This window comes from Lichenostomus cassidix, chromosome 6, assembly GCF_008360975.1.
Source record: "Lichenostomus cassidix isolate B80296 chromosome 6, HeHo_3.0, whole genome shotgun sequence".
Taxonomy (NCBI): Eukaryota; Metazoa; Chordata; class Aves; order Passeriformes; family Meliphagidae; genus Lichenostomus; species Lichenostomus cassidix.
Genome location: NC_139487.1, coordinates 29261801 through 29277018, shown reverse-complemented (window position 1 = coordinate 29277018; position 15218 = coordinate 29261801). Strand labels below are relative to the sequence as shown.

Here is a 15218-nt window from a genome sequence, read left to right as displayed (position 1 = left end):
CATTAAATATTACAGGGTAAGAGGTGTTTTGTTTTGCTCAATATAAAGGGAAAATCCTTCCTTTGCAGAAATTATTCTCTAAAGCCAAAAACATGGCTGGAGTATTATAATTTCATAAATATTACAATTTCTTCAAATTTGTTGTTTGCAGAGTTCTCCAGAAAACAAGCAGCAGCTTTAACTCACTACTAGCACCTGAGCATAGTTTGCACTTATAGATATGTCGGGGGAAAAAAAAAGTTTTATCTTAAACCTTATATAAAGCTAAATGAACTGACTTTATTCACTAATTTTATTTTCTGTCTTTTATAATAAACTCAAAGAGTACCAGCACAAGGATTCAAGCAATTCAAGGATAAATTCTGCAAAAACAAATTATTTAAATACAAATCAGACACTCATCTGATGATAAGGTTCATCTTAAGTCTATTTTGTTTCAGTTCTTATGCTGTCTCTTCCCTAGGCTACCCACACTTATTATTACTACAAAAGTGCTTGAAGAACCAGGGTCCTAATGAGCCATAAAGAATATCATATCCTGAGAATATGAATGGATGCTCCTTATGCAACCCAAGAGATCAAATGAGAATTGGATGAAGTACCCTGCTGTGGAGGAATGCCTGGATGGGAAGACACCTCTGGTCTTGACTCCCACATTCCACCAGTCCTCAGGACAGGCAGAGGACAGTGGTTTAGCTGTCCTTGCCTTCTTGCAGCTCCCAAAATATCACAGATGCCTTGAAGACTGCTGCAGTGGAGCCTCTGGTGGGCTCACGGATGGGGGAACAAAGGTGCACGAAGGTCTGTCTGTGCTCTGGCCCTGTGACAAGCACAACCTGGCTGGGCTTGCAAGGCTGTCCAGGACCTGAAGCCTTGTCTAAGAACAGTGATGCTGTGCAGAAACTTTATATGAAAGCCAAGGATTAGTTAGCAAGAGGACTACTGTAAGTCCCCTTTATAAACATCCTGATGTGACTAAGAAGCATGGTCTCCATTTTCAAAAGGAAAACTTCAGAGCCTTAGTCTCATTTACCAAGAGCTGACTCAAGAGTTGATACTCAGGCTGGAACACTGGTAAACATAACCAACTTTTAGGGGAAAAGTGAATCCCTTTGAAGTCCCTGGATCATTTTTGGAGTCTCTTTCCTCTAAGCTGCTTAGAATAATAGTATTTTCGCAAACATTTGCCCAGCTTTATCCAATTCTACATCTGCAATGGACCAGAGCTCCTTGGCAATTAGCTGAGTTGTGCCCTCCCACATACAGAGCTAAGTTTAAATTTGACATTCCCTGAAACAACTGTTATTCTAACAAAGCCTGGGGTTGAGTTTTCCCCTGCTCTGGAAAGTTTATTTTTTATGCTTAATAAACTTCAAAGGACTAAGGGAACTGATTAATTACATCCTTAAACAATCTGAACAAAATGCTTTACTGAGGAAACTGCACCATTGTCATGCAGGGCAGCACTGCTCAAGCTGGATGCCTTTGCTGACCATATCCAAACTGAAGACCACCTTCCTTTTTCATACTAGCTCTTCCCAGCCACCTCAGTGACCAAACTTCCTGAGGAGTCAGGAGAGGGTAATGCTTGGCAATGCTTTGCTTATGGTTGTGGTTCCTACCAAAAATGTCTGCTTCTGCTGCTTCAGTTTTCCAATTTGTTTTTCCTTACTCCTAATAGCATACACATTGCTCCCAGTGCAGGATGGTCCAGGCTCACCCATTAATCAAGGCGATTTCATGGGCCAGTGTCATCCCTGACAACTTCACATTCCAATGCTGGCTTTAGTTTTTAAGTGGCCTTCTGGGTTGCAGAGCCCTCCTGCAATTTGCTCCAACCTACAGCTTCAAAATCCTAGAGCTGGGCCCACTAGAAGACAGACCCTTTGAAAACCTCTGTAACACCAACAGAAATCAGAGTTAAGCAAGAGACTGGTTTGTTCAGGGGTGTAAGTGCAGATCTGATCTGGTTCCTATAAGCACAGTATTATGCAGTGACTGGTAGTCAAGAAAAAACAAATAAAAGCAATGATGTTATCTATTAAAGCAGAGGACTGTTTACACATATGCTTTTAATGGTGTCTTCTGCTTTGTGAAATCTTAAGGTCTTCTGCACTGCAATCCCAGCTCCCTTCCTTGTGAAAGGCTTCTTGCTTATTTCCTGCTGCAAACATAATGGGGGATTTTCTGGCCATGGTACGTGATGTTCACAGTTCTCTTCAGAGCTCTGGGTATTAGTTCTGTATGAAACAAACCCAGTTAGCTTTGCATTCCACTGATATACCAGTTTCTTCGGGCCTGCCCAGACACAGTACTGTTGTACATGTCAATCACTAATTTTTAAAAACTAAAGTACTTTATTGTTGTTTTCAGGAGGCAGCAGCTAAATGAGATCCCACTGACCTTTGACAAAATCTAAGGTGCTGCACACCGAAGGTTAAGCTCCACCTAATTTTTTTACCCTTTTTTTTACCCTTTATCTTTCTAAGACATCTCCAGTAGAGTCCATTCAGCAGCACAGCCTTCTACAAACATGCCAAGGCACTCCTTTTATGTTGGCTCAAAAGGAAAAATGCTACTTCATAACTTGCCAAGGACAACTCTTTAGGTAAGTCCTGGAAGTTTCCCACCTATGAACATCTGCACCTTTTACTCACTTGACTTAGGGTGACTGAGAGAGTTCCAGGCAATGGCTGTTAAATGCCACTGCAGCTGAGCCCCCTAAAACATAGTTTCGTATTTCATCCAGCAATCTGGGGACATTTCAAATCATTCATACCGTGAAGGTCTGCTACAAAGACTGCTTTCTAATGCACTCTCCTATTACTAGTAACAAAGATGTTCATTTCACATATCTTTGTTTAAGAGAAATATGATTCCACCAACTCTAAAGAGACAGCTTCATCTGTTAAGGCCTTATACCAGTTTGTATGGGTGGTTATTTTTATTAAGCCTGTGTTATGTTCAACAAGAAGTACAAGGAGTGTGGTATTACACAGTCAGAGATGACAACTAACTAACAATTAGTAATCAAATGGAGGAGAAGTGACTCTCATAAGTACCCTAAATTAAGAACCCTTAAATATGACACACAATCATGATTTGACACTAGTAGATACCCTGTATATCCCATATGCAAAGGTAATGCCCTCTGTCAAGCCTCACTGGATCCATTCCAGCCCCTGATAGGGGGAAAGTCAGACAGATGGCTAAGAAAGTTGTTCTCTGCATCACTGACCTAATCCCTGGCTGCTCTCAGTCACTTTCAGATCCTTAACTGACAGGACTGGACTCAAAAACCTTGCACTTTTCTGTGAAACTGTGCAGAAGCTGAAAAACATTGCACATGATCCTTTCTTGTTTCTCAAAAATGTTTTTCAGACCCCATCAAAACATCTATATAAGAATGAAGTGGACAAGGCAGTGGATAAAATTGAAAATGGGCAGACTTTAATTGTTCTGCCCAATATAAGGATGTAAAGGTTGCAACTGCTTTAACTGGGAGGTTTCTACGCTTACTTGTAAAAAAAGTCATCTAACCACTTTATGTTTCCGTATGTCATTTTAACCAAACTTTTATCTGTTTCCTGTTCATAAAATGGCTGTCATATGTTGAAGTCAAAAGTCTACTTTTAAATAGTATTTTCTTTACAATACTTCCAAGAGAAAAGACCTATTTGTATCTCAATGCAGAAACCAGAAACTTGTGAAATTTTAAAAACAATTAAAGATGATGAAGCCCTTGTAATGGACAAATGGTTTGCTCTAATCAGATGGAAGGGGCCGTAGAGATAAATGTGTATTAAACAGCGTAGGTTTGAGAAAGCTGTTGTACTGCACAACTTCTCCTCAATAGATGGTGGCACTGTGTGTGAGTGGTGGATTCTGCTCAACACTGAATTTACAGCACTCACTTGAAACTTCTGCATCTAAGTAGATCTGCTTAAGATCCTAGAACTGATATCTGAGGTCCATGTCACCCCAACCATCCACTGGCTGGTGAAAAATGAAACAAATAAAACACCAAAAGCTTCTTAGCAGTGCTTGCCATTATAAAATATATATGAATGAATGAATGCAGTTTGCAAACTCAATGAATATCAACTGGCCATAAAATAATAAAACCCAAGGTGTGCACAGGTCAAAGTATTGCAACAGCTATGGATATAACACTTAGGGGAATTTAAAGCAAAGGCAGATCCATATTAAGGATGAGACTGTTAACAGAAAACAATGAGGTCAGGAAACCTCATGCTCCATATACCACTTAAATTGCATTACAACAGTCCTCCCAATTTCAGCTTGCCTGCAAAGAGCACAGACGCCACTCACACCATAAAAGTAGGATCAGGCCCATCATTTCAGACACAGTCACTCTCCAACCAAATGTGGGCTCATGGGAATGTCAGAGGGTGTGAGCTGTGCTTGCCTTGCTTAGTTTACTCTGAAGAACAAGCACCGCTGGTACATTTTCATCCAAGGTGACAAATGCCCCTGAACAACAGAGAACATCAGTCACTGAGAAAAGGACAGGAACTTTGGGACAGGTGTGGACTGAAGCTACTCTGGCTGACATTTTCATGTATGTGATCCTTCCCCTCTGATCCTGTCATGTTTCTCAGACCTGGCTCTCTGGCCTTGTGGTCACAAATTCACAATCCTTTCCTGCTCTGCCCCAGGTACAGAGGCTCACCTGCTCCATGCATGTCTACATCTATCCCTCTCCCTCTGGCACTAAAACTCAGGTCTCTCCAGCAAGCCACCACTTTGGCATCCCTGCTTCTGTACTCAGTCCCTTCAAAAACATTGCTGAGAAAATTGCTCGACTCCCTGAGCACTCTGAACATGCCAGTCTTCCTTCAATCTCCCTCCTGGCCTTCCCTGGTGCTCTGGATCAAGTTCAAGATTTTAGCCCTCGTTTTTGTTGCACTTTACAACTCACGCAATTACTGTTGGCTCATAATTGCTGTAACGATCTATCTATGGTAGCTATTCATTCATACATACCCATGAGCACGCCTACACACACCCCTGTACATAAACATGGTATGTGCTGATTAATGAAAGATAGAGCAACAATAAAAGCCAAATCAAGCATATATTTTTTTTAAGAATGTTAGATTTCACGTTTCACAAAATCCCAGGCACACCCATGCTAACCAGCCCAGGCTGCTGATGCACAGAACAATGTGCTTTATTGTATGGACGGAAAACTGTGAGTTTTGCATTTTGGTTCAAGTGACTTTCAGTTTCTTGAAAGTGCATTTCTTCTTGTCATTTCTCTACAGCACAGATATGTCCCAGATTACTTTGTAAACAAAGCAAAAATAATTTCTTTCATCCAACTGCGGCAGGAACTGAACAACTTAATCTGATCACTGTGTGCAAAGAAAATATTTCCAGTGACGACATCTTCCTATGTCAATTGTTTTTTTATTACAGATGTCATCTTGATGTGCCATATTAATGCAGCTCTTTCTTCTCATTTCAAGATTTTAATCTAACTATGTTGCTCTAATATTTTATTGGTTCAAAATACATGCTGTAAAATCCGTGGCCATCAAATTTTCCTGTGAGCTAAAAATAAACTGCTCTTGTCAGATATGGTTAGCTGATAAAAAGTGTCAGAGACTTTTCTGAATTACTTTGATAACTTCCTGTTTATGTGGTACTGACCCTTGTCTAATAAAGATCTTTTACACTTGGAATAAGAGAAGATTCTGCAGCATACTATTCCTTAATGGACAATGCTGATTACTTTTGAAAGCCTTTAATACATTTCCCATATTAGACATGAACAGATGTCAGGGATGTTGCCAAGTGAAATTTCTTTTATGCAATCTTGGCTTGTTGTACAATAATAGCCCTTTCTCAACATGGGAAAAAATTACAGACCCAACTAATTTCCTTGACAGGGAAGAGTTACATATGTTTTCCACTTGTAGTTTTTACGACAAGTTTACAATTTTGCCAAATCTGGAACTAATTGGGACTGTTTCCAAAAACGGTCCAATAAACCCACCATAAGTACAGCTAGCCTAAAATGCAGCAAATGATTGTTTGCTTTTACATTTTTTTTTTTTCTAACAGGGAAAAGTTAGATTGCACAATTAGTTCATTTAAGTTACTTAAACACTTACTGTTTCATATCCTCCCAGTTTTTGAGCAGCTTGAAACATAGTCCAAAGGTTAACTGTTAGAGGGACAATAAGTATTTAGATAAGCATTGCATTAGCCAACATATTTCAAAGAAATGTAAATTAAACAGTTTAAAAAAAAAGAAAAATAAGAGAAAAAAAAGAGCTCACAGACCCTGAAAAAGCTCCTGTGAAACAATTTCCAAAGAGGTATTTACATAATCTGAGAAGTAAATATTAGCCCATACTATATATATTTTAATTACATACAAGAGAACACACTTATAGATTCCTTAACAGGACTGGAAAAATACACTGAGACAAAGGTAATGGGCTCATTTGACTTTGCTGATAAGAGACATGGTATAATGACATGGTAGCATGTTTCCATAAATTTGATAATAAAAATTACTCATTGGGAAGAATGTTACTTTTAATTATTTGTTTAATACTGGTTTCATTAGCAAGCAAGCAAGAGCTGCACACTGGCTCACAGAGCAATCCTATTGATTAGACAATATCCAATATTTACTGCAGCTCAGATAATGGGCTCCATAATCAATGAACAATAAGCTGCGTTCTAGCGGGCCCTGCATGAATGAACCCAGATGGAGCACGAATGAGCATTACTGGAATAATTATGCTGTGGCTGGTTGCGCCTTGCCCATGGCTGTAGGGTCAGAGGCACAGAGGCAACTCAGTTCAAAAGATGTGTTGGGAGAGAGTAGTTATTTCCCGCAGAACTTCTCCCCTTTCACATGCTTTTCATCCCAGCCCCCTGTGCCACAGTGCCCCTGCTTGCTGGAGTCTTATTTTATTTAATTTTTATTTTATCTCATTGAATTGTTAGACAAAAAATTCATGAAAGGTGTATGCACAATTCCACCAACAGTGTATCCCCACAGACACACTAAAAATACTTGAGGTCAGCAGTAATGCTGTGGACCCCAAAGAACAGGATCTTTCTCCATGGAGGGATGCTCTGCTGTAGTGTATGTACTGCCCCTTCCCAGTAACCTGTTTATATTGGCAATGTTTGCACAAGCCTTGATGGACAAATAGAGAGCTCCATCCTGCAAACATTTCTGCTCTTCTCAGCATACTTACTTTTGGTATTTAAGTATTTGCCAGATCAGGCTCCTACTTCATAACCAAAGCCAGGCAACTTTCAATATATTTTAGCTAAATATTAGAAGTGGGCTCTACCTGCAGTGGGCAACTTTAGAAAAATACTTTAGTTTGTCTTTTAAGCCCACCCTGTCTCCATGCTTGAGGAAGTGTGGAATAAAATGGGGGGGGGATAGGGAGAGAAAAAAAATTCTTTAACACAGAATGTTCTGAAAGCCTCATTGAACCTTGTACTGCTTCAAAGCTACCAAGAGCTTTGCTTAGGCCTTGATTTAATCTGAATCAATGCATAATGCAACGAAGCTGTTCATAGTACATTAATTTTACTCCCATTTCAAGCAGCCAGTTTTCAGACAAACACTGTAATCATTCGGAGTTATATAAGTTTATAATGGCTGCTGGAGGCCTGTTGCAATCAGTGCCAATTGCTATTAGGTATGTAAATTGTTATGTAAAACATACATGTTTGACATTCTTCATCAAAATAACACATGGTTTTAATCTGGGAGATAAATTAGAGTAAATAGTATTTCAATCCATGGCGTTTTCCGTTTAAGGAAATAAAGTATCATTCAATCTATAGATAAGGAGGAAAAATACCCCATTTACAGCTTTTGTTGGAAACTATGAAAGATCTACATTGTGCTGCAATATTTATGCAAAATTCCGTTTCAACTGTATCTTTTCCACATATAATTAATTTACAGATTGTGGCACTATAAACTGTACATGCCAAAGCAATTTTAAACACTGCATTCTGTATTAAGCAGATACAGTCTGGTTTTATTCTCCACAGTCAGTAATTTATTAACTATAAACATATTTTGGGGCTTAAAAATATGATCCCTTTTGTGCTTTTCTTGACCCCCTTTAAATGTCTTCCTTTAATATTTGTCCTTTCATAAAGAACATCTGGGCACAATAAAGATACGTCATATTATTAACTCAGAAGAAAGGCATTACAGACGCTGCAGATTTACAAAACAGAAAACTAGAGAGTTTTCAACATGCCTATTTCTAGTCATGATCAGCGGATTTAAATCTATAAATATCCGGCAGCAACTACCCCAGAAGGAAGAGATGCAAATCTAGGCATAAGACAGTGAAATGCCTGGACTGGAAAATGTGTAGATATAAACATGGTCCCACCCCATCCATAAGGCTTTAAAATAGGCTTCATGTGCAAATGCTTTCCTCCAGAGAAGCCAAACCATTCTAAAATGTCAACAAGAAAGTGAGAAAAAGGATACTTACTCTGCTTAAAACCTAAATAGGGTATTCGTTCAATTGGTGTTTTCCTTTCTTTCATATATTTATAAAGAGCCACAAGGAAAGCCTGCTCATCAGCTCTGCATTCTTCACCTACGGCAATCTTTGATTTATCCTCACTTGTGCCTTTCTTACAGTTGCTGTTGTTACTCTTGGGTTTGGGCAAAGCTGACTTAGCCTCACATTTTACCTGGGAAAAGAAAAGATGTCATATCAGATCTGGGTAACCTTTAATTTTCACTTAAGGAATAAATACCCTCTCCTAGTAGAATAGATTGTTGAAAAAAATGAAGGCCAAACCATGCGACTGTGTTTGAGGGGAAACAAAGGAAGCTATTTATAGAGCTAAATGTCTTGTTCTGAATCTTAGTCACAACATTTTTAAATAGCCACATCTTTAAATCATTATAACTCATTGGTAATGCTCTCCAGATCTGCATTTTTATGACTATACATTGCTATGTCACAGACAGCTTCCATCTCTCACATACACTTGCCATTAGCAAGTCTAATAATAACCCTCATTCCAGGATTGACGCTGAGCATTGTCAACTCCCATAGACAGCCCTTGGAGCTGAGGGTGCTCAGCCCCTTCCAGGAATGCTCAGCAGCCAGCTCTAAAATGACACATTTTTCTCTCCTTTGGCCCACCAAAATAGATGTAAACCTTGGCAAGCTTTACCCAGGCAGAGCCCTCAGCACACAAGTGAAGGTTCTGCTGCAGCACGGACTCAAGTCAAGTGGATTTGAGCATCTGCTTAAAGTTGAGTACAGCCCTAAACATTTAGCAGAAGGGAGAGACTGGTACCTGGAGCCTTTCCTGGTAGACACTGACAGCCCCAATGAACCTAACTCCCAGAGCTGCAGGTCTCCCACTCCAGGACTCCCAGCAGATGTATGCCAGTTGGGTAATCAGTAAGCTGGAACCACTTTACCTCTCCTCAATATTCATACATGGGGAAAAATATCCAGTGAGACTGGCTTAAGCCTGCAGCCCCTCCTGAAGACAATCCTCTCACTGAATCAAGCAAATTACAAATCGAGAATGCACTTAAGGTATGTATACAAGAAAAAAATAAAAAGAGCAGAAACCTGATGTTTAAAAGCTTTACATTGGGAACATAGGATCAATACATTTCCACTGAAATACTAGAAGTGTTCTTATACAAGCTAGTGGAGATGGTTACATGTATTTTGGATTTGCACTGTCCCTTCAATGCTTCTGAGTGCTGTCAGGAGCCTTCTGGCAGCTCCATACCCCATCCAAGCTCCATACACATCCTTTGTGCTCCCAGAGGGAGAAGGGAGATTCTGAGAGTCCGCATTTGGAATTTTAGGAGGACATCAGAGGAGAGCAGGGTTACCTTGCTGTGCAGGAAGGCAGGAGCTCTTGGTCAAGCAAGCCATGGACCCTCCTTCAGAACTGTCACTTCTAAACCAGGTGCTTTCTGGATACCTGACAGTTTGTAAGCAACTGCTATGAAGAGCCTTATGTAAGTGCTTGTAAACAAACAACAAACATATCACTGGAAAGACCATGATATGCTTATTTTATCTTAAGAAAGATATTCTGGCATTTCAGCCTCAGGGCAAGCAAACTCTTTATAGTCCTCCAGGTATTAACTTCGCAGTAAAGTACTGAGTTCAGGGTATCTGCTTCCACAGTTTTCCACAGACGCTGGACAAAGCAATGGTAGCTCCCAACCAGAATGGACAAGTGCTCACGATTTTCCATGGCAACTGATGCTGCTGAAAAAACTTCCATACTGGCCACTGCAGGGTACAGGCTCACTTCTCCCAGGTAATGCAGCACAGACTGGGAAATGGATTTCCTGCAGGATTTTTCTTGACTGTTTGCTGCTGAAGTGTGCCCACTGCACTGCTTGATATTGTCCAGCTGCCCAGTTCTAAGAGATATTGTCTTCTTAAAGCACAAAACACCATGCTTTGCCTTCTAGTAATACACATGTTTGTCCAATAAACTTTTGTAAAGATCCTGGGTTTCATCCAAAATGGAGCTAACGGGATTTTTTTCCCTATTAAATCAACTTTGGATTTCCTCATCCACTTTTCAGGTCAGAGCTATAATCCCTTGACTTTTTTTACTTTGGCACCTCACAGATATTATTTAACAGCTTCTGCTTAAAAAGTTTAGATTACACTGTCAGAGGTTTCAATGCTTCACCGAAGACTGGGTTAGCACACCCAAAAAGAACACATGACTTTAGTAATTTTAGGATTTTTAATATGAGATGCAAATTGAAAAAATTCACTGCACCTGGGAACAATTTTTCAGTTTTGTCACCCACTTGCTTAGATTCTCTTTTTCATTTCAGATAATTCAGAACTATGTTTTCAAAGACAACCCGGGCATGAACTCTAACTGAAATCAAAGCTCACTGCTGTGCAGCAAACAAATGGCAAAGGATACTACCATCATGGAGACAAAGGCAAAGTAACATTAAGAAAGCCACCAGGAGTGAGAAAAACTCGTGGTACACACAACCTTCCTCTCTTCAGTCTACAGAGAAGCAAGGTCAAAGCCCCTGTGGAACTCAGAGGTGTCAAAATGCAATGGGTGGACTCCTAGCAGTGTCAGGTTCAACAAAGCTTTGGTGAAGGCTACAATGCCTCATCCGCTCAGCATTTGAGGCCAAAGCCTCACTTTTGGAACCTCCCCACCATGTGAAAGGCAATATGCATGAATGCCATGACCAGTGATTAATGAGAACCAAAAGGGCCAAATGCCATTCTGGGTAACACCAGTGCAAATCCAACAAAAACATATCAAACTCAGTGAGAACAATGCCAGATTTGCACCAAGCACCACAAACTGCCCTTCTCTTTCAAAACACAAACCCAGTGCCACAGCTGGGTTAAGCTGGATAAACTGGGAGTGCACTGAGGTGGACTCTGGAACATCTGACCACCTCCTGCTGTGTGTTCCAACAGAGATGGATGATCCATGACCAAATGGCCAGGGAGCACTCGTGGGTACACCTGTGTGTTTGTCTTCTCCTGCCAGAGGTCACACACAACACAGACCACAACAGACCCACATTTTACAGTTTCCATCAGATAATGGCCAAGGCACTCAGAATAAATCTCCAGGTCTGAGAGCATGCCAGGCCACCTGTGGCCACAGGAAAAGCATATCCTGACAACTTTTAAACTAATTTCCCAGATCTTGCTGTACAAATGAAGTGAGAGATTTACTTCAGCATTTGCACTAGGAGATGTAATGAATAGATTCATTTGGGGACAATTTCCGTGTTTAACAAGTTTATTCTTTCAGTTCCTCAAAATGGTCACATCAGCCAATTTTAAAAAGCCTTAGAACATATTTCTGCACACTTTGAATGGGAACACTCTCTGGGAAGATGAAGCAGGTACGACAAGGGTCACCTGCTGGAGCCTGCAAGTTCCAAAAGCCTGTCCAGCACTGATGATGACACATCAAGTATGAAAGCCTCCAGAGACTTGGCAATGTTTTAAGAGCTATTTGATACTTGCCATCTCCAGGAGAGCTGGTCCTGCCAGACTAGATGGCTTTATATTACTTTCCCAACCTGGGAGGAAACTCCCCTAGCATCTTCCCCAGGAGGTACTAAAATGGATGTAGCGGCCACTGAAGAGATCAAAAGCAAAGAGTGGCACATGAAAAAGCCACTTTCCCTGGCCGCACCTGCAGGTCCAGGACCACACTGTCTGTGCCGCTATCACTCTATTTTTAATTAGCCACCTATAGCAGAATTGACTCAGAGCTGCTCCTACCCAACCAGACACTTCTCCTTGCTAGGTAACTATGAAACCCTCCAAACGATCTGCTGGTGGTTCAAAGCAAACATGCCTAATGAGATCTACACTTGCAGAATTAACCTTTCTAGTCACTGGCAGCTGAAAACTGAAAAATTCAGCAAGTCATGAAAACTATGCAGCTTGCATTAGGTCTTGACAGGCTCAAAACCACAGCCTTCAGAATGCCCTTTCTGCCATTTCCCGACCCAAACCCTACAGCCACTGCAACCCCGTCAGAGCCGTCGCTCCGTCACTGAGAAATGAGGCTGCTGCCAGACACTGAGCGACTTGATCTGAGAATGCAAGCAGCACAACTGGTCAGAATGGATTTTATCTGCAACAAGAATATGGCCAGGACTGCTAAATGCTTCAGCATCTGACACAAGTGGATTTGTCCCATGCACACAAGCAGTGTTCAATCCTGCTCTCCATGGACCCACTGTCAGCATTAGTCAGAGATGGAGCACTCACGGAGGAGGATAACCAATGGTGAAGTCCAACATGGAGCTTCAGATGACAACTTAACATCCCAACTGTTCCCAGCAATGAGAAGACAGTAGGTGGATCTCTATTCTTCCCCTTCCCCAAATACCCTTCCCCTCCCTCCCTAGTAAGCCAGAGGCAGGGTCTGTACAAAGTGCAGTACTTCTGCTGGGGAGGGTTTCATTCACTGTCCTCTCATGGAAGTGTATCCACAGCTCTGAGACACAGATTGATGTGAAGAGCCACAGTGAAGTCAGTGTGACTACATGCAAGGACATTATATCATGAGCATGTATATTATTTATAATGAAATTAAGCTGGCCAAGATAATTAATGCTATTAATATCTGCACAATGATGAGCACAGTATGACTAGATAAATAGGTGGAATTACTTCTTATCTGAAATATCCTCCCATCTGACTAGTAGTGTGAACCCAAATATAAACAGAGAGGATAAACAATTTGGTATGAAGTGTTACTGTTGTGTTTAATTATCTAATACCTATATATCAGGTGCTGAAGAAGCTGAACTACTTGTGCTACAGTCTGGGGTGCTTTTACAATATGGTTCATGCCGCCGTTCGCTGGCAGTATTTTAACATGAAAAATGGCTTGGGGGAAGGGGGAATTGAGGCAAATTGAGACATTTTCACACAACGGATTTTGCACATTCTTTCACAGAGAAAACATTCAGACAAACTCTATAGTATCTGGCAGGACCCCGCAACTCAACCCACCAGGCTCCATCGCCTCTTACCACGCCTGTCTAATACGATAGTACAGACTCCAACAGAGCACAATAGGGCACAAAAAGAAGAGAAACAGTGACTTAAGGGCAGAGCTTCATCATGAACTTCAGCCTCTTTTATCGTCATCAACAGAAGGCACAATTTTAACTGAACTCCTAGGGAGGGGGAGGAGGTGGAATTTAATTTGCCTTCCTATGAGAAACTGAGAGCAGAACACTTCCACTTGACCTCTTTAACCTCCTAATCTCCCAGGACATTCACTGTGTACAACAATACCAACGCAAATGGATCTATAGATTCACTGTATTTCCTAAAGAGACGGTCACAACAATGGAAGTGTTTTTCAGATAGACATCCATCTAATTTATTGAAACAATAGATATGGGAGGAGTCAGTGTTAAAATTCAGTATATGCAAATCTCTTTAGCTGTTAAGCTTAAAGTATCAGTGACAAAGTTCTGCCTCAGATAAAAATCAAGTATTGCTCTAAGTAATTTTCTGTCTTTGCACCTTAGAGTTTCAAATTAAATCATCTTGAAAGGACCCATTTATGCTGCTCTTTTTTTTTAAGAGAAAACCAAGTTCCTATTTAAAACCACTCAGACAACATAGAAAATAGGATGCAAATTACACTACAGAAACTCCATTTTAAAATAATTTAAGGAAAAGACACAAACCCATCAATATCTTAAAGATTAAGTCTATAAGCAGTAATCAGTGATCCAATTTTTACTTGCAGTATGGGCTAAGCACTGCAGCACATACAGAAGACTCTGTAAAAGCATGCACTATTCAGCAACCATGGAACAGGCAGCTCAGCACTAAGTATTAAAGAAACAGCCCAGATTTTTTTTAAGCTTTCATATTGAGTTTCTGTCTTTATCTTTTTTTTTCTTTCTAATTTAAAAATGTTGAGATCTTAGCATCAGTGTAACGTTGTTTCTGTTTGCTTCTTAGAAACCATTACTGAGGCAGCTCTTGTTTCATAGTCTGTTTATCTTCAAACTTATATTTAGAACTACATTGTAACAGGGTGAGCTGCTCCCAGGTTTATTTTTAATTCGAAGATACTGTCACAAACTATGTTTGTGTGTCACAGAATGTGAAAACTAACACTAGATGCCAAGAAAGCTTAAGCACTACCAGTTACCAATAAGCTGATAGCATTAGGTTGTTAGGTGATTATAGTTGCTGGTAACTTTAAACACAGGCATGATTTAAAGTGAAAAAATAAAACTATTGAAAAAAATTACATTTATCTCCCCAAGAAAATAAGTTACACTGTAAATCTGAAACCGCATGCTGGGAAACAAAAGCAGGATTGTACCTAAAAAAGGAGAGTGTACCGAAAAGAGTATTATTAAGTGATTTACCTTGGCAACAGCTTTGCTTTCAGAATTATTGTTGGAATCCTTAATACCATTTAATGAATCTCTTCTCTGTGGGCATGGCTTCTTTTTGCGCGGTCTGCCTTTAAGATTTGGCGCTGAAAATTAATGGAGAACAATTTAAGCACATTGTCTTATACTGGATTCTTAACAGCTGAAAGCATAATAAATAATTCCACTACAATCAGTCACAGAAACGTACACATCTGTCTACAGTAAATGCTTATTATGAGATTCCCATCCTCCATGGGTTACATCTTGACAC

At 40.3% G+C, this 15218-nt stretch overlaps 1 protein-coding gene across 6 annotated transcripts in view; it reads right to left on the bottom strand.

Annotated features, from left to right (window-relative positions):
• Nucleotides 1–15218, bottom strand: part of ARID5B (AT-rich interaction domain 5B) — a 114412-nt gene that overhangs the window by 20560 nt on the left and 78634 nt on the right. For 5 of the 6 annotated variants that reach the window (XM_085064240.1, XM_085064242.1, XM_085064239.1 and 2 more), the window contains 3 exons: nt 14939–15051; nt 8520–8724; nt 6141–6193 (listed from right to left, as the gene is read on the bottom strand). In XM_085064240.1, coding sequence (XP_084920366.1) covers nt 6141–6193; nt 8520–8724; nt 14939–15051 — 371 coding nt within the window. The remainder of the gene's footprint in view (nt 1–6140; nt 6194–8519; nt 8725–14938; nt 15052–15218) is intronic. The other variant, XM_085064241.1, reaches the window with a different exon arrangement.